The 20,000-nt window shown below is 32.8% G+C and overlaps 1 protein-coding gene across 4 annotated transcripts in view; it reads left to right on the top strand.

The window, feature by feature from the left end:
• The first annotated feature begins 1,955 nt into the window (after window positions 1-1,955).
• The window catches only part of LOC127061570 (sodium channel protein 60E-like), a 97,141-nt gene continuing 79,096 nt past the window's right edge, over window positions 1,956-20,000 (top strand). Inside the window, exons 1-2 of one of the 4 annotated variants that reach the window (XM_050988620.1) lie at window positions 1,956-4,334; window positions 5,933-8,091. In XM_050988620.1, coding sequence (XP_050844577.1) covers window positions 6,622-8,091 — 1,470 coding nt within the window. In that variant the 5' untranslated portion in view covers window positions 1,956-4,334; window positions 5,933-6,621. Of the gene's footprint in view, window positions 4,335-4,405; window positions 8,092-20,000 lie in introns of those variants that run through there. The other 3 variants (XM_050988617.1, XM_050988618.1, XM_050988619.1) reach the window with 3 other exon arrangements.

Genomic DNA, 20,000 nt, shown 5'->3' with positions numbered 1-20,000 from the left:
GGTATTTTAACAGGATTAACGCGATATATATCCTTCGTTAAGTTTTATTAGCCGTGAAAGATGGCGTTACCGCGAAGACTATAATGTATGCTAACATATTATAAGATTTATTATTCAGACATGGCTTTTACTCGCTTACTACTTATATAAGGAGAAAAAGACGAAAATGAGGACAAAGACGAAGACGAAGACGAAGATGAAAATGAAGATGAAGAAGAAGAAGAAGAAGAAAAAGAAGAAGAAAAAGTAGATTTATGGACTTTTGTAAAGAAACGTAAGGAAGAAGAGACAGAAAAAAAGACGAGAAAATAAATGGAAAGAAAATAAAAAATAAAAAAAAATGGAGGTAAAGTTTCAAACAGTCAAACTATAAAATATGACCGAGAAAAAACATATACATACATAAATACATACATTATATATATATATATATATATATATATATATATATATATATATAATATATATAATGTAATTATCTATATATGTATATACCTATTTTAATGCACGGTCGACAGGACTAACGTTAAAATTCTTAATTAATAAGTATTATGAATTTTCTTGTCCGTTCAAGAACAATTTTTCTATTTCTAAAAATAAATCGTCCTATTTCGAAGCTCCAGAGTCTCTTTGCTTTTTTTATTATTTTTTTTTTTCGTTATTACTTTTTTTTTTATTTCTACTATAACTACAATACGTCTAATAAACACTCGTGCGTATATGCACGTTTCATATATAAATGTTTTTCTTACGTATGATAACTTTATTTATTTATTTGTTTATCTACTTCTTTCTTTCTTTTTTTGTTTTTATTTTTTATTCTCCACCTCCTCGTTTTCTTTCTTTCTTTTTTTTTTTGGATTTTTTTTTCAACCCGATTACGAGTATTTTAGTTTTGACGAATGTATCCTACTATTATTATTAGTGTTGATATTATTATTATTAGTTGAAATAATTGCTAATTTTTCCCTTTCTCTCTCTCTCTCTCTCTCACCCCTCCCCGCATTTGATAATAGAATTACAATGATACTAGTTTTCGTCAACGAAATGTTGGGGTAGATTTGAAAATGCAGTGTATCCGCACAGACTCCGTTTATCCATCATCAACTTCGTCATAGGAGTGCATCTATATGGATCAGTGAGTATCGTCCATGAATAGAATCGTTGAAACTGAGCGTTCTAATCTAACAATTGTTGAAACGTGAATTTCCGAGATTTCAGAGCATTAAAATAGGCTCTTGAGAATGAACGCGGGCTGTACGAGGTACGATTAAACAAAGAATTATAGTTAGATAAGCTAAGGGCCTAAATTAAGCGAATTGTGCCTGTTATGTCGGCCGAATTTATTTAAAAAAGACAAAAGGAAAGAAAAAAAAAAGAAAGAAAGAAAAAGAAAGTTTTCTGATTACTGCATGAAGAGATGCATTAAATTCTCTCTTTTTTTCTTTGTTTTTTGTTTATTTCTCAATTTCGTTTCTTTTTACTTTTCTTTTTTTTTTTACATGTTTATATACGATGCAAGAAATTATTTCCATATCAATGAAAAATTGAAACTTTTATGGAAAATAGATGTTTCTTTATATATCTGATACAATGGTACAAATAAATAAATACTGATATTTGTATAATAATATATAATAATAAATAAAAATTAATATTAATATTCTTTATCAACATACTTAAAAATATAAAAAACAGAAAATTAGAAATTCCATTTAATTGATTATTACTTTATTATTATTATTATATTTTTTATAATCATATTAAACGTGATTAATATTTTTAATATTTCCAATTATCATCATTTACATAATTATAGTATTTATTTCTTTTTTTCATTATTATTAAGTTAATTAGTACTAGTGATAATTAAAAATATCATTAATACTAATACTTCATTTAGTTTATTATTTCAATCAAGATCGGTACTTATTATGACGATATAGTACTGTATATATTTACCGCTGATTATTAGCCAAATGAGATCCTTCTAATAGAACAAATAGTTCAACGAACCGTATTCTCTAACGAGAGATCTAATTAATGGTCGCTTGATCAAACGACAGCGTGATCGTTGCTATAACAAATATCTCGTAGCGTGATTTTCGGAGTTTTGAACAGAGAGAAAGAGAATGAGAGAGAGAGAGAGAGAGAGAGAGAGAGAGAGAGAGAGAGAGAGAGAGAGAGAGAGAGAGAGAGAGAGAGAGAGAGAGAATTCTCGATTTCATCTTTATTTTTGAGAAATTATAATTTAACGTATACGAATGAACAAAATGATAATATAAACACGGTAAAGTTTGAATTAATATTATTTTGAATAATAATTCTATCGGAGAAACTGAAGTGTTGTTGCCTACGTACACATATATAGACGATGGGATATTTTTCCAACGCGTTATACAAAATTACAACGAGAAATTTAATTAATACGTAAAACGATATATGATCGAGCAACGAGCAAGTTCCTTACAGAATTGTATCTACATATTACAGATTTGTTTAAATTTATGATAAAAATATTTTTCACTTGGATACTTAAATTACAATCATCTCATCATTAATTAACGTGTATTAATGCTTAAGAAATCAGACCGATGTAACATCAATTCAACAGCAACAAAATTTCATGACTGATTTATTGAGAAAAATCAGATTCGAAATAAAGAATTGCAAATGGAAGAAGAAGAAAAAAGGAAACAAAAAAAAAGAGAAAAAGAAAGAGAGGAAGATAGAAAGAGAAAGAGAGAGAAAGAGATAATCCTTGATAGGAAAATGAAAGTACGACGAAGAACGAACGAATGATAAATCATTTACAAAGTAAAACGTTTCGTTAACAACAACAATAATACAGCAACAACAGAAAACATCACCACCACTATCAACAACAACAATAACAACAACAATAACAATAACAACAACAATAACAACAACCACACCATCTAACTCCTTCCTTAAAGCATACACTTTCACGTACACAGTTACACGAATTGATTAGAAAAGGACCTAGTAGTAAAGTACGGCGAAAGAAAGGAGAGAAAAAGAAATATACGAGAGCACAGCAACAAGAGTTACAACTCGGCTGGTAGGTTTTCACTCTGGAAGATTGTATTCTCAGTTTTCACCACCGGCAGCACCAGCACCAGCACTACTGTTACTTCTACTACACTACTACTACTACTACTACTACTACTACTACTACTACTACTACTACTACTACTACTACTACTATTACTACTACTACTATTACCACAAATACTGTAAAAGCAATCGTCATAGTACGTAGATTTTCCACGTTCTATATCAAAGTAGGGAAAGGACAACTAGACGCGGTGTCGGTGTCTTCGACGTCGGCCGCCGTCGTTATGGTAAAAGTGTGTTGGTACGTGCCCACGTTACTTCTGGATAAAGTCCGAGGTGAGGGGTGGTGTAAAAGGTTGTGTAAGTGTGTGCGCGGTATCGTTTGGTTCGATACGTGCGCGCGCGCGGCGCAAACGAATCGGCTCTTCGCGGACAGTGCCGCCACAGCTCTCGAAAGAGACGCCCGTGATTTTGCACCCCCGCTCGCTCGAACCAGAATCTACCGGACTATACGACGAGGGTGCACCACGGCTCTCTTCTACCCGTCTATCTCTTTCTTTTTCTTTTTCTTCTTCTTCTTCTTCTTCTTCTTCTTTTTCTTCTTCTTCTTCTTCTTCTTTTTTTTCTTCCTCTTCCATTTCCTCCATTTCTTCCTCATCTTCTTCCACCTTTACCATTTCTCTTTCTTTCTCTTTTCCTTCATTTCCTCCTCTTCCTCTGATTCCATATCCTTCCCTTCTTCTATCCCTCTCATATCCCTTCTTACCCTTTGCTCAAGTTTACCCCGTTCTATATTCGTCCAACCCTTAACATTTGTCCTCGCCTCATTCTTATTCCTCTTCTTTTATTTTCATCGGTTTGTCTCTTTTCCTTTTACTTATCTTTCTTCTTGTATTTCTTCTTCTTCTTCTTCTTATTATTATTGTTATCGTTATCATTTTTTTATTCACCTCATGTCCTTTCCTCGTACCTTTGGCGTCCTCCTCGTGAAAGCCCGAGCACGCTCGTGACGTGCGTTCTAACGCTACGTTAAACGTAAGCGTACAAATTCGCGAGTGCAGTTCGAAGGAATATATCAAGAGGAGGAGGAGGGGGAGGAGGAAGAGGAGGAGGAGAAAGAGGAGAAGGAGGAGAAGGAGGAGAAGGAGAAGGAGGAGGAGAAGGAAGAAAAGGAACAGCACCTATTGAGCCTCCCAGTATTTTTGTGATTGTGAGATGGTGTTCGTGAACGTGCTGGTGCTGGTTGCTACCCTCTGGTTGGTGTTCGCGGAGCGTTCATCGAAAACGCTTTAAAAGAGTTCTCTCTCTCTCTCTCTCTCTTTCTCTTTTTTCTCCTCTCTCTTCCTGTTTCTCTCTTTCTCTCTTTATTTCTTTCTTTCTTTCATTCTTTCTTTCATTTACATCGATGCATCCAATTTAGCGCGGTTTTTACGAATTAGCGTCATTTCCATTTTGCATCGTTACATTTCATTCCTTCGTCTCTTTTCGTTATACATAGTATATCTATTTACACGCACGTACACGCAGATATATATATATATGTATACATACATACATACATACATAGATACTTATTTATATAGAGAACGTATAACAGTTTATATCTTTTCTCTTTTTAATCTTTCTCTTTTTGTTTCCTTTTTTTTAAGTAAAAAAAATGACCAATTATCCAGCTTTTCAAGTTGGATAATTGAAAATAACAAATGTGGTGTGTAAAGAGCATTGCTCCAGGATTGGCAGAGAGAGAGAGAGAGAGAGAGAGAATGAGAGAGAATGAGAAAGAAAGAGAAAGAGAGAGAGAGAGAGAGAAAGAGAGGCCAACGACTCCTACAAAGGGCGTAACGCTTCACGTCGATAAAATTTTTTTTTTTTACTTTTTTTTCCTCTTTCTTTTTTATCTTTTTTTTTTTTAGTTCCAAAAACCTGTTCCAAGGATAACGTTATTACTACGGGTTTTGAAAAATCATAGTAACGTTGAACGCGCTAGCGCGAGTGAGTTATCTTTGCGCACAACGGGATGTTGAATCGACGATAAACCGAAGGGAGGATAGAGTATGATGTTAGGAAGGGTCAGGGTGATCGACCCGTATAAGGCAACCACCTGACACATACGCACACGCATATATATATACATATATATATATATATATATACACACACACATACACATACACGCACGCATGCAGATACACACTTTCTCTCTTTCTTTCTTTCTTTCTTTTTTCTACCCCTTTTTTTTTACTACCCGTTCCTTTATCAACAGGAAATACCTCACGATTTGGTGTGTGTCTAGCTATCTATTCTTGGAACTATTCCAAAAATAGAGAGAAGGATTTACATGCGTCTATGTTTTCATGGCTTTACGTGAATCCCAATGAACGATTTAGCAAACCATTTCGAACAACGTTTCAACTACCGCAAACACGCTCACTTGACTTACCCTCGATCGCTTGACATCTTTCCTCGATTCGTTCTATCTTAACAAACGTATAAAACGATCTATTCGATGGATCAATAAACCATTGTAGAGTTAACGACACGGTTGGATCATATATAGAATATTTTACGGTTAAACCTGACGCGAATGATATTATCTTATTATTAGTTTAAAATCTTGTCGAGTGGAATGGTAAAGGGGGTCGATTTGATAATAGAGATCGATTTACGTTCCGAATTTAGATAGAATATGGTAATTAGATTTGGTTAATTAGATACGAAGGAATGATTATTAGATTTTTCGATTAATTCGATAGATTGAAGGAAGGAAGGAAGGAAGGAAGGAAAAAAAGGAAGAGATAGAGAGACAAATACGGAGAGAGAACTATCGTTAGATAAGAATAATTTTTTTTTAAAGAAAAGGAATTTATTAAGAACGCTAGTATTACATATAAAAAAAAAAAATAAAATAAAACGAAATAAAACGAAACGAAAGGAAACAAGAGGAACCAAAAGAGCCAAAAGTAAGAAGCAAAAAAGTAGAAAGGTGAAGGAGAAAGAAGAAAAAGGAAGCATCATCGAGAAAAAGAAACAAACAGGGAGGTTTTTCTTAGCAATGAGGAAGGACAGTTTCGCGTTGACGAATGCCGCCGTTATGATTCGTCGGGAGTGTATCGACGATGAGTTCCTGCCTTTGGTTGTTCAAGGAGAAGGTTAAGATCGTTATAAGAGTAGAAGCGAGCGAAGAAAGAGAGGACAGAAGAAGAAGAGATCAAAAAAGAAGAGGAGGAAGAAGAGTAGGAGTAGGAGGAGGAGGAGGAGGAGGAGGAGGAGGAGGAGGAGTAGGAGTAGGAGGAGGAGGTGGAAGAGAAGGAGGAAGAGGTGGAGGAAGAGAAAGAAGAGGAGAAGAAGTCCGAGTAGTCGGAGGTGTAGGAGTAGGAGCAGGAGGAAGAGTAGGAGGAGGAGTAGGAAGTGGAAGAAAAAGAAGAAGAAGAAGAAAAAGGAAGGAGGAGAAGAAGAGAAAGAAGAAGAGGAATAAAAAGGTGACGGTAGTAGGATCATCAGAGATGGAAAGTACAAGGTGATGAATAAAGCGCAGAGATCCCAATGATATCTCGGCGAGGTGGAAGCGAGGGGTGTAAAGGTCCACCCAGTAGTCCGCCGAGTAGCGGTTCCGAGGACAACGGATTTGTTAATCGTCCTCGGGTGGCGGGTCTCTACGTAAAGAATCTTAGCAGAGAGGAGTTGGACAGTTTAGCGGAGGAAGGGATTTACGGGCCAAAGGGTGATCCAAGTGATGAGAGAAGAAGAGACGGGGGTAGTCAAAGAAGTTTGAATCTACCCGGTACCAGTCGGGAGTTCGAGGGACATCATCGTTATCCCGTAGCATATACTTCTAGGACACCTCAACCACCTAGAAGATCGGGGTTCGGTGTTAGATATCATGAGAACGAAAGAAGACTCGAACATCATGGTTCCGTGCCAATCGAGAGAGCTTGGTCCAGACGGGTTTTTGAGGAGACGGGCTCGAGGGTTCACGGGTCACCCGTACGAGAATCATTCGGTTCCGGTGAGAGTTGGAAATCGGTTCACGGTGTACGCAGGGTCGATTGCAATTCACCAAGAGTTAGCAGCACCGCTGACCTACGGGGAGTCACGATCGAGCCGAGATCATCCGGTTCTCGGAATACGGATTTGGTCTTTGAAAGGAGCCGCTCGAGGAGCCCCGAGGAACCGCCGGTTCCTCCTACAGCCCGTAGGACGCGAACGAGGACGGACGATCGGGATTCGCCTAACAATAATAAGGGCCAAACGACTAGGCGCTCGCCCCCACCTTACGCGGGCTTGAGTCCACCTGAATACACGGTTTACGACGATTATGATTACGAGGATGGCCTATCCAGGCTTTTCCCGAGATGCACAGGGAGATCATACGCCGAGAGTCCTCAGTACGAACAACCAAAGATAACGAATATTACGGATGGAGAAATATTAATAGATAATGAAACGACCGAATCGAGCAGTAGGGATATGGTTAAGCCGGAGGAAAATATTCAAACCGATACGATGACGCGAATTTCGCCGACGACGAATGATAATAACAGTCCGACGTTGAAGGAAAACGAACAGGAGGTATCAACGAGCCCAACGAAAAAGTCAGTATCGAGGGTCCAGGATAGTACGAGATTGCGACCGCCATTGGCTGGTACAGCAGGTACATCTGCGGATTCTGGTACCGGTGATTCCGGAAGTGCCGAGATTCAAGCCGACACCATGGGTACTCCAAGAGGTAGCACGACTATACCACTTGATACCGTTGTCGCTAACGTCGATGGGAAATCACCTGGCTCTAAAACACCTGGCAAGAACGTTAAACAAACGGTCAAACCATTTACCAAAGAGAGCCTTGACAGGTTAGAAAACCGAACCGTACAATTGGTCAGAGATTATGGATTTCAACCTAAAAGGAAGATGTCGGTCGAAGACGGTGCCGTTCTCCCAATGAAATTCGAACCTTTCCCGACCGAACTTTATGGCAGGCCACTCGAAGAAATCGATAACTTTATATACGACGAGGTAAGTCACCTCTCAGATATCTCACATTCTTACTTTTTTCTTACTTTTTCTTCTTGCTTTTCTTTCTTTCTTTATATATATATATATAATATATTTATTTTTTATTTTTTATATATATATAAATTTTTATTTACATACAACAAATTTTTATATATATACAAGCTTTTTTATAAATATATATATATATTCGATTTTTTCTAGAACTTAATCGTCTGATATAACAATAATAATAATGATGACGATGTCGATGACGATGATAGAAAAGAAGTAATTTTTTTTTCCCTTAAGGATTCTTAATGGATAACGAACGTCATTATAGTTAATCCCAAAGATCGTAGTAACGAACGATAGAGTGAGAATAAGCACGCAATCGTTTTAAATTTTACTATACAAACACATTGAATCGATTTAAATTAAAACCGAATAGTCGAATGAAATCGTGCATAAGTGTGTGTGTGTGTGTGTGTGTGTACATGTGTGAGAGAGAGAGAGAGAGAGAGAAAATTCGCGTTAAGTATCGTTTATCTTTGTGATGATCTCTTCGAAAGGATTAACTGCATAAAATCCCTTTTCGACGAGACTACCCTCCCTCCCTTCATACTCCAACCCCCATCCTCCATATCTCCCTCTCTATCTTTCTCTCTCTCTTTCTCACACATACACACACACATAAACACATACATACACTTTACCATCCGTTGCTTCCCTCTTTGACGACACGGCTGTACCTTGTTACACGCTTCTCCTAACGCTAGTTGCTTCCCTAACTATAATGTTGCATGTGAAATTCGTATTAAACTCGATCGAGGAATTTTCCTCGCTATGACGGCATTACTATGTTTCTCAAACATGAGGAAGAAAATGTTATAAACATTTGCGATCAAGATGATTTGAGTTAAATATATATATATATATATATATATATATATATATAATATAGTATATATATTACTATATATTATTATATCATTTTATATATTTTGTATTATTGCGTATTTTACATATGTGTATATATATATATATATATATATTTGACATATAATAATTCGAAATATTACGTAGAAAAATTGACGTGCATACGTACGCATGTAGATGTATTTACATATACGTATAAAATATACGTATATGTATAAGATATTTTTGGTTGTCTTAATAAATGAATGTTATAAATGAATGAATCAAATGGAATAAACGAATAAAGTGGATTTGATTCGGAGGAAATTGATTTAATGGGACGTGAAAAATGTATAAATACGAGAAACTACATATATAAAGTTTTATTAAAATCGATTAATCCAAAATTACTTCTTGGATCGATTCACGTTGGATAATTTGTTTCTATCAGAATTTTATTTCGAACTTTCGAACGTAATTTGATTAAATGAAGTAAGAATAGATACGTAGAATAGGTATGTAGATGACATAGAAATTAATTTAATTGGAACAAGGGAAACTATTGAAAAATATATAATAAAAATTCAGATGAAGAAAAGAAACGAACTGTGATATTAAATTCTTACAGATCGAACAAAACGATTGGAACAAAATTACTATCGGTCAACAATAGATAGTTTACCCTTTTCTGCTTCGACTTGACATGATCTAATCGAAAGGAATAATAATAAACGTATAAATGTAAAGATTAGAACGAAATCGATTCGATCGTAAAGAAGAAAAATATTGAAAAAAAAAAATGGTGAAACATTTTTTTAAATATTTAATAGAAATAAAAAGGATATCGTGATAATAAATTCTTAGAAATCGATTAAACAAAATGTTCGTAGGATGTAGGATCGATCTATAGATCGATCTGTAAAATCAACTAGATAATTTCTCAATCAGAATTTATGAAATATTCAATAAAACAGAATTTATTAAATATAAATATAAAATAGAAGGTTCAATAAAATATACTTTAATAATAATATATATATATATATATATTTAAATATATTCTATTAAATATATTTTATATATTCATTAAAATATATTTAATAGGAAAGATATCGTGATATTAAATTCTTATATATCGATTAAACAAAATATTCGTAGGACGTAGGATCGATCTATAGATCGATCTGTAGATTCAACTAGATAATTTCTCAATCAGAATTTACTTCGACAGTTGACACTTAGAACTGCCCCTGCACGGGAAAAGGTTTTGTTATTTATTACAATCGAATCGGCAGTAGGTATAAATGAGAAATGTGCGGGTTCATGTTTTAATACCATACCTTTCTCTCTCTCTCTCTCTCTTTCTCTCTCTTTCTCTCTCTCTCTAGAACGGCTATAGGTTTACAATGCGGAGGCACCCTTACGTCACGGTAAATGCAAACAGTGTTGCGGAACCTTGCGTGAAAAGAGCTCTGACGAAGGCTATTGGAAATCCTTTCACAATGGAATAACGGAGATCCATTTCGCGTGTATAGAAGACACGAACCTATATAGTAGAATAGTACGGTTTTCTTGAAAGATAGAAAAGAAGAGGAGAAGAAGAAGAAGAAGAAGAAGAAGAAGAAGAAGAAGAAGAAGAACTAGAACTAGAAGTAAAAGTAGTAGAAGGGATGCCAGTAGACTAGTTTTATCGAGATAAAAAGAGACAGAAAATGTTTTCAAACGAACTTCTTCTTGAACATTTTTGGATATATAGATAGAGTGTACTTATATACAAATATATATATATATATTATATATATAAATATTGTATGTATTTGTATATATAGGGTGAATCTCGAAACTTTTCAGATAGGATTCAACAATTTTTAGCTGATTTTAAATATTAATTATACGTTTTTAAGATGATTTGAATTAAATATATATATATGTGAAAAATAATATACACACACACATATATATATATATATATGTGATATAAAATAATAAATATATAAATAATGTAAAAAATAATATATATATATATATATATATATTTGTAAAAATATACACGCATATACATATATTTATATATATATATTTTTATATTTATATATATTTCTTTTCGTAAAATTATCAAGCTTAAAATGACATCTCTAAGAATTTACTTTTCCACCCAATTTAAAAACTTCTCCTTCGATCTATATTTCCAAGAAGCTGACGTAGCTAAAATTCTTATTTCGTTCTTATTTCTTTGTAGGTTCTGTTAAAAATAAAAAGAAATTGTCGATTTAAAACCTCGTAGAGATTTATTCAGAATAGTCGCGTCCTTCGCGATCAAAGATGGCGCAAAATTCGAGAGTGCGAACGTGGGCTTTGGAAATACATAAGCGACTGGTGGTGGTGGTAATGGTGGTAGGAAGAAGAGTACGGGATGAAGTGGGGAAGAGTAAGAAGGGGTATGTTGGGTGGTGGTTGTGGTAAATGGAAACGCTTTCGACGTTCGATGTGAATACGGATCAATGTCGATAATGTCGACTCGGTTGGAATCGTTCGAGTAGATTGCATAAGAGGGTCAGTTATAGTGATAGCGACGATGTGTAAACCGGCCTAAGGAATACATGTATGGATCATTATGAGTTGAACTTTGAATAAATATACCGCCATTATGGTGCTTCACATTAAACACGGAAATTAATTTCTTACGTTCCTTTGGTTACTTATGCTTGATTAAGATCATTGTTATATGCTGTGTTCATTATATTTGCATTAGGTCATGTTTTTGTATAAAAAAGGTCAAGAGAGTCAAAAAGGGAGAGTTGAAAAGTTCTTGATGATGATTTGAAAAATCAATTAATATATTTCCATTATATTCCATTAGGACAATTTAGTTTTTTTTTTGTGTTTTATTTTTTTTAATCAACAAAAATTTTGCGCGGATTGAACAATGGTCTTGAAATGGTCTCGAATGAAGATATAATTAATTTAATAAACAAATTAAAAAGAAATAAAAATCGTTTGATTATTTTTGATCGAATAATATGTATGCTATTTACGTGTGAGATATATATGGCACCTATATACGTACGTATATATATATATATACATATTTATATACGTCTTAAAAGATTTGTAGATGATTACGTTCATTTATATACATATATATTTTTTTATATCGATTTCATTCGAAATTAATCATAAAATACAATTCTTCGTTTAGTTGTTATTTTCTTTCTTTTTTTCTTTATTTTTTTATTTTTTATTTTTTTCATCGCGACGACACGTCAGACTCGAGGAATCGTAGAATTGTGCAAGAAAAATCGATGAGCGTGTAAACGCGTGACGGTTTAAGTCACCTCGATGCTGCTTAGCACCGTCCTGTTGTCCACTAACACGTTCTTACGTTCGTATAGGATTCAAACGTTGTAAATGTGAGTGTACTTCTCTCTTTCTCTCTCTCTCTTTCTCTTTTTCTTTCTCTCTCTCTCTCTCTCTCTCTCTTTCTATAACAAATCGAACCTTGCAAAGCAAAGCCGACAGTAGTTACGTTCGGCATGTAGTCAGACTTTATTAGTCCGCCATCACACGATAGCAGAGTAGAGCAGAGCTGAGCAGAGTAGACTAGAGCAGAGCAGAGCAGAGTAGAGTAGACTAGACTAGAGTAGAGTAGAGTAGAGTAAAGCAAAACAGAGTACAACACAAGGGTGGTGATACTTTAAAAAAGAAAGATCAAAGTACGAACGTTCTCGCCCATTAACGTTCTAACGAAAATAAAAGTAAAAGGAGGAACGATCAATCGATCGATCGATCGATTGATCGAACGATCGATGGATTGATCGATCGATTTAAATGGAATCGATCGCTAAAAACACGAGTAGTAGTTTCACGGTCAGTTAATCTCTGTCGACTTCAGGCATTTTCTTTTTTTTTTTCCTTCTTCTTCCTTTTTTTTATTTTTCTTTTCCTTTGCCCTTTTTTTTTGCTGCAGTTCAGGATACATGTATATACATGTATATATGTTTTTAATGTATGTATATTTACTACTTGTAAATCTGTAGAATAATAGTGTTATATCTGCGTATGTAAATTTGTATATATAATTGATATGGAGATGTATGTATATTTACGATATTAATATATATATATATATTTTATATATTTTTTATTACGGAATAGTATATATAAAATAATAGTATGTATAATATATATACTATAGAATACTATACGCATATGTTCATCTATAGTAAACAATACTACACACACACACACACACACACACACACACACACATATATAATACATAGAAGGATGGTTAATGAAAAATTTCAAATATAAAAGATATACAAAGATGTAACAGATCGATCATTCATTTCAATAGAAAACGTGACTGCGTAGTTGACAAAATGCGTTCGATACTTTCATCTCGGTCTTTTAATTATCGCCATTATTTCTCATTGTAGTTCTCGGACAAGCGCTCTGCCTTTTAATGGAAAGTTTACACGCTGACATTCTGAACAATCTAGACTGAAATATCCCGATATATCTGATGGCAGGCTATTCCGCGAGACTTTCATAAACCATCAGCGTGTAGAATCGAAGTGACACACATATTTCCATATTCGCGGCATCTAATAATTTCCAAGATACTCGTAAACCGCATCCTCACACGACTCTTATTGTAAATGCCCTTGTGCGTTTATAATATACATAACTATATTATATTATTATATTATATTAATATGCATATTGCATTAATACATACACATATATACATACATACATACGTACATACATATATATATATATAATATGTAGGTTAGTCTTTTCAAATTATTCCAACAGTCATGTTAACACAAAAAATATAATTTTATATATATATATATATATATATATATATATAGGTGCGATTATTTACTTAGGTATTAATAATGAATTAAGAAAAAAAAAAAAAAAGAGAGAAAAAACAATGTTTCAGACGACTTTTTGATGCAATGTAAATTTAATCACACATTATCGTAGTTGATATAAAATTGTTTTCGAAACGTCAAGCCAAACACGTGTATTTTTTAAAGTTCCATTGTTGAGATAATAAGTTTCAAATTTGACGTGTTACTCTATGTAACATTCACGATTATGGTAATTACTATAGTCAGACTCTGTCTGATTATTAGACGGAAAAGGATTAAATACGATCACATTTATCTATAAATATGTATAAATGTATTATTAATACTGGAGGACGTGTAAAAGCACGTTAATGAAAGATGATGTAATTTCAAGGACATGACAAGACAGAACAGGATAGAAAATGGCAAAACGAAAGAGAATAAGATAGAAAAGAAGAAAAATAAGAAAGGATTGATACATTCGGTTCGATTCGACTTTCGATTGCTTTTCAGGTTTTCTTTGAGCTTTTCGTTTGAGATTTTATTCGTGGTATTCTGTTCGGGATTTAATGAAAAATTTTGTGATATCTAAGATTTTTCAACTACGATTAAGTTGTTCGAGAAAAAAATTATTAATGAATGTTTTCTTCCATTACGATAATTTATTTATTTTTTTTTTAATTAAATAAAAATCACATGTATGTGCTAATTCGCTAAACTAATTTGCGAATGATGCAAATTCTAAAAGTTGTGGAAAATCAAATCAATCAATTTTTAAAATCTCCTAGATATTTTTGATCACCCTTCGAAAACTTTTCAGCCATTATTCTGCGTATAACAGTGATTATATTTATTTTATTGCAATTTTCTGAAAGAAAATCGATCAAATCGTTTCGAATAAGAAAGAGAGAGAGAGAGAGAGAGAGAGAGAGAGACATTAAAAAAGTAGTTTCAACTAACTTAAGTAATCCTGTAAGACGAAAAAGGAAGAATAGGTAACACCAAATCGCTAAAAGTTTTTCCGTATCTACTTTAAGAAAAAGAACCTCGTCGATTCCCTCCTTTTGTTCGTTTTAAACGTTAACGGAAAAGATGTCTTTGGTAGGCGAAGATTACGATGTTTCTTTGAAACAGCATTGTACCTTCAGAAAGGGAAAAGTTAAAAGGAAAAAGGTGATAAAGTATTTCAAGAGTCCGACAAATACAAAATACAAGATATATAAACACGTGAACAATATTTAAATTCAATGAATAATAAATACTTTAATTAACAATGCAAATTCTTTTTCCTTTCTTTTCTTTTCTTTTTTTTTTTTTTACGAGCGATTTTAACAATCGATAGAAGATATTCAAATATTTTTTTTCTTTTTTTAAAATACATCTAAAATTTCGATCGATCGACGATTGATTAGAATTTATTTCTCTCTCTCTCTCTCTCTCTCTCTCTCTCTGTGCATGTGTTTATGTTTCTGTTCTGTTTTTTTTCTAATTACGATAATACACATACACACAATCAAACATTTCATACGTTTGATCAGTCAACAATTTGCTATGTCATCGTAAATGTGGCTTTTTGCGTAAATACATACACATATATACATATATAAACATACATAAAATACGTGGTAGATATCCACTTATATACGTACGTTAAAGTAACGTTGTTGCGTCTCTTCCCTCCGTTGCATTTAGCGTAAACGTAGGAGGAAGATGATATGTTGTTGGCTATTGGTTGCTGCCCTTCTCTAATGCGGCCTCCAGAAATGTGCGTGTTACCGCACTGCGCTTACTGACACACTTCGTCTGATTTATACACTTTATTCACATTTAGAAAGGTTTTTAAACGTGACCGTCGGTTCCTACGGTTGAATAAGAATAAAAAAAAAAGAATATTAAATTTAGACGATTTAAAACAAGAGTCACGTGTCACCCGGAACCGGTGATACCTTATTGCGGAAGTTTTTTGAAATTGTATACGTTTCTTTTTTTTTTTTACTATTTTTCTTTTCTTTTTTCTTTCTTTCTTTTTCTCGATCGAGGCGTATGTACATATGTGTATCGTTGGTTTTAATCTAATTTTTCTTTTTCCTTCTTTTCCTTTTTTTTCTGTCATTAACCACGATTGTCGATAATGAAAATACAGTTGTTAGTTAACTATAGCTTGATCGATCATCTTATAGCGTTCATTTACGATCAAACTCTCCAACTTTGTTATTTTTTTTTTGCTTTTGTATTTTCGTTCTGTTTTTTTTTATTTAGTTTCGACAAATTGATAATTAAATTATCGTTATTATACGTATTATTATACATATATTTTATATATATATATAAACATATGTATATATGTTAGTTATATATATTATATTATTAACAAATGACTATATTTTTTGTAGATAAAATATTAGATACATTATATTAATAATATTATACTTTATACTATCGCATTATAAAAATCAAATACATTATATTGAATATAATATATATGTACATACACACAATCGAGAAATTTAGATATTCATATACAGTAAAAACATATTTTGTTGTTTAAACTAAATACTTCAATAAACCACCCTCCATCCCCTCTTTCTCGTATTATATGTACCAACTATTTGTATACGTATATAGTATTCTTAATTTTTAGAATTTTTTTTCGCGATGCAATAGAATTTTTCCTAAGAACGAAATTATTAAAGTCGAGTAACATTTGAAAAGAGAATTAGAATAAACCGTAAAAAATAAAAAAGAAAAAAAAAATATACGAAAGAGTAGTACACACACGAGTGTTTGAAAATTGTTCTTTCTTCTTATGAGAGATCCAGTGTCCGAAAACATATATATATATGTGTGTGTGTGTGTGTATGTATATGTATATATATATTTCTTGGTAGCATAGAGTAAAGTAAACGTTAGTAAGCGTTTGCAAAAGGGACACTTGAATAATTTAGAAAGAAGCAACGGCACCAGTCGCATTCGCCTTACCAAGAACGACCTTCGACCTTTCAATGGCATCAATGGCACTTTTTATTTTCTTTTTTCTTTTTCTTTTTTCTTTTTCTTTTTTCTCTCTCTCTCTCTCTCTTTTATTTTGCAGACACACGTTATATGACGAGAACGTGATTACTTCTTCTTTCTTCTTCTTCTTTTTTTTTCTTTTCTTTTCTTCCAATAGCTTTTTAGAATTGAACGTTTCTTATATGTACGTAGGTATATATATATCTTTTCTTTTTTTTTGATTATAAATTATAGTGCATATCTTTAATGCGATAATAGAAAAAGAAAGAGAGAGAGAGAGATAGAGATTTTGAAAATTTAGTTCAAGTTGTACATATATTTTTTAACAGATTTGTTGATTTATTTAAACATGGTTTTTTTATAGTAACATTTTTTTTTATAATGAGTTGACAAACGAGAAAATTAAGTAATATTTATTCTCGAGAAGAAAGTTGTTCCTTTTCTTTTTTCTTTTTTTTTTCTTTTTCTTTTTTTCTTTACTTTTTGGATATTTTTAGGTACTTTATTACAATCGAAAAAATTTGAGAAATTACACCGGGTCTATTTAAAATTGTTTTGACAATTGATTAGTTTGGATTTACTTAAAAATGATTTTATTGCGACTGATTTTATTTGTTAGAAATTAGTTTATTTCGTTTCTCTTTCTATCTTTCTTTCTTTTCTTTTTTCTTTTTTTATCGTAAGATACACGGTCAAAGATACGTGGTTACGTATTCACGAGAAATAATTAATCCACTTTGTGTAAATTATTTAATAAATATTAAGAACACGATTGTAGCATGCTACAGAATAATATTTCTTTCAATATATTCAAATTGGACTTAAAGGTCCGAGTTACATTTATATTTTGTTTCTATTTGTTATGAGATATTTTTGTGACGATTTATTAATTACATAAAAATTACTTTTTGCGTATACGACGAAGCGACGAACAGAAGAAAAGTAAATAAATATATTTCCTCGTGAAAAACAAACTTCGTTCGTGTAATACGAAAATATGAGGAGAATATATTATACTTGGATTAGCGTGTGATCGAACAACAACAACAACAACAACAACAACAAAAAAGAAAAAGAAAGAAAAAAGAAAAAAAAAGGGAAGAAAGAGAAAAGAACAGAAAAGAAAATATGTCCTTTTAATATTACAAATGACTCAAACAAAGCCATCACTTGCATTATCACCGGCCCAATTTATCTTTTCCATCGATAACAGATACGTTGTATGTCCATCTATCGATTTGTTATCTCAAATATAAGACACTTTCAATCTCTTTCTTTCTCTCTTTTTCTCTTTTATTCCGTGTTAAAATTTTTCTCTCGTCGTGTTTAGAAAACATCTACGGAGAGTATTATCATCGATATCGGAGAACATTGTAAAAAAAAAACAACAAGGAGAAAGTAGAAGTAGGTAAAAAAGGAGTAAAAAGGGAAAAGGGGTAAGAGAAAAAAAGAAAGAAAGAAAGAGAGAGAGAGAGAGAGATACGAACAAAAATTAAGCAGCTGAAAAAAAAGAGAAAGAAAGAGAGAGAAAACGTAACAAAAACAAAGAAGAAGAAGAAGAAGAAGAAAAACAACGACGAAGAAGAAAAAAAAAAAATCGACCAAGAGAAAAATTATTTTACGAGGAGACAAGTTTTAGTAAAAGTTGAAGTTCTTCGTTCGTACGTATCAAACGAATATCAATCAGTTGACTATTTTGAAAATATCTCGTCGATTTAATAAACGTCGTTTTCAAAATCATGTTCAGGAACTATTAAGTCTGATCTTAGATGTTCTTAAACAGTTTAAATATATAAACGTATACGTATACGTCACGTATATATACGTACAGATACAAACGTAGAATATCCATACAAACCCGTTGTATCGTTACGATCCATTTCTTTGAAACGATCGTTCGTGAATACATTTGTAAACGATTGTAAACGATTACATAGGTGGTGTTAGATATATATGAAGGGGAAGAAGTAGTCGTTGGCTGTTTAAGGAAGGAGACATTAAATGAGAATGACGATGGGGATGACGAATGGTAGGGTGGAGTTTGAGGGATTGGCTAGGTGAGGGTAGTAGTGGATAGGGTTAAAACGGTGGAAGGGTGTGGAAGGGTAGAGACATTAAGAGAAGAGAAGGGAAAAATAGAAACTGCATGTACACGCAGTGTTAAGTGCGACAGTACGGCGCTGGTACACCTCATCGACCGCGTCTCACTGTTCTATATATATATATACATACTATATATGTATATATATATATGTATATATGTATTCACGTCTTTTATATAGCAACCACTCTGAAAACTTTTATATATAACTCTTACTTCTTACTCGTTAAGCTACATCCGAAATTTGTAGGATGGTGGAACAATGCACGGGCGATTGGTTGATACCTAAAGAGAAAGAGAGAAAGAAAGAAAGACGAGAAAAAAGTAAAAAAGAGAATTTGTATGTTAGTGTGTACGTGTGTGTACGTATATGTGGGATTCTGTATGTATGTATCTCCCTCGGAGATTCGCCGTGAAATGGCCGAGATTTTTCTCCAGAGTTCATCTTTCTCCGGCATACAATAACCTTCTCTCTTTCTTTTTCTCTCTCTTTCTCTAATTACTTCGACGTATAAGACTCTTGTAATCCGTTTCGCTTGGTAATATTTCATTCTCCGTATAATAATACCTATTTCGTGGATATTGAGAATATCTTTTCTTCTTCTTCTTCTTCTTCTTCTTCTTCCTCTTCTTCTTCTTCTTTTGCGAAACAACGAAGAGAATGATAAAGATTTATTAGAAAAAATAAAAATATATGGACTTTTTTATAACTGTTAATGGAGATCTTAATGGATGAATTATAATATATGTATATTTAGAAAGGATAACTATATACATATATATGTAATATATATAGTTACGTATATGTATGCAGATATACGTTGAATCGAATTACGAAAGAAGATTTTCAAAATTGTAGGTCGTTTTAAATATTCAAATATCAAAGTGGTTTGAGCGTTAGCTCTATGATGAACATTTTATTCATCTTGAATCGTCGAGAATGAACTATTATTCAAAGTCGAGTCAGTTTTAAAAGATCTACTTCTGAATTATTATACATCATTTCTTATATCTTATTTTTCTTAACTCGCAGATCT

Source organism: Vespula vulgaris, chromosome 2 (genome assembly GCF_905475345.1).
Source record: "Vespula vulgaris chromosome 2, iyVesVulg1.1, whole genome shotgun sequence".
In the NCBI taxonomy this organism is placed as follows: Eukaryota; Metazoa; Arthropoda; class Insecta; order Hymenoptera; family Vespidae; genus Vespula; species Vespula vulgaris.
Note: the sequence above shows the minus strand (reverse complement) of the source record. Positions and strands in the feature narration are given on the sequence as shown.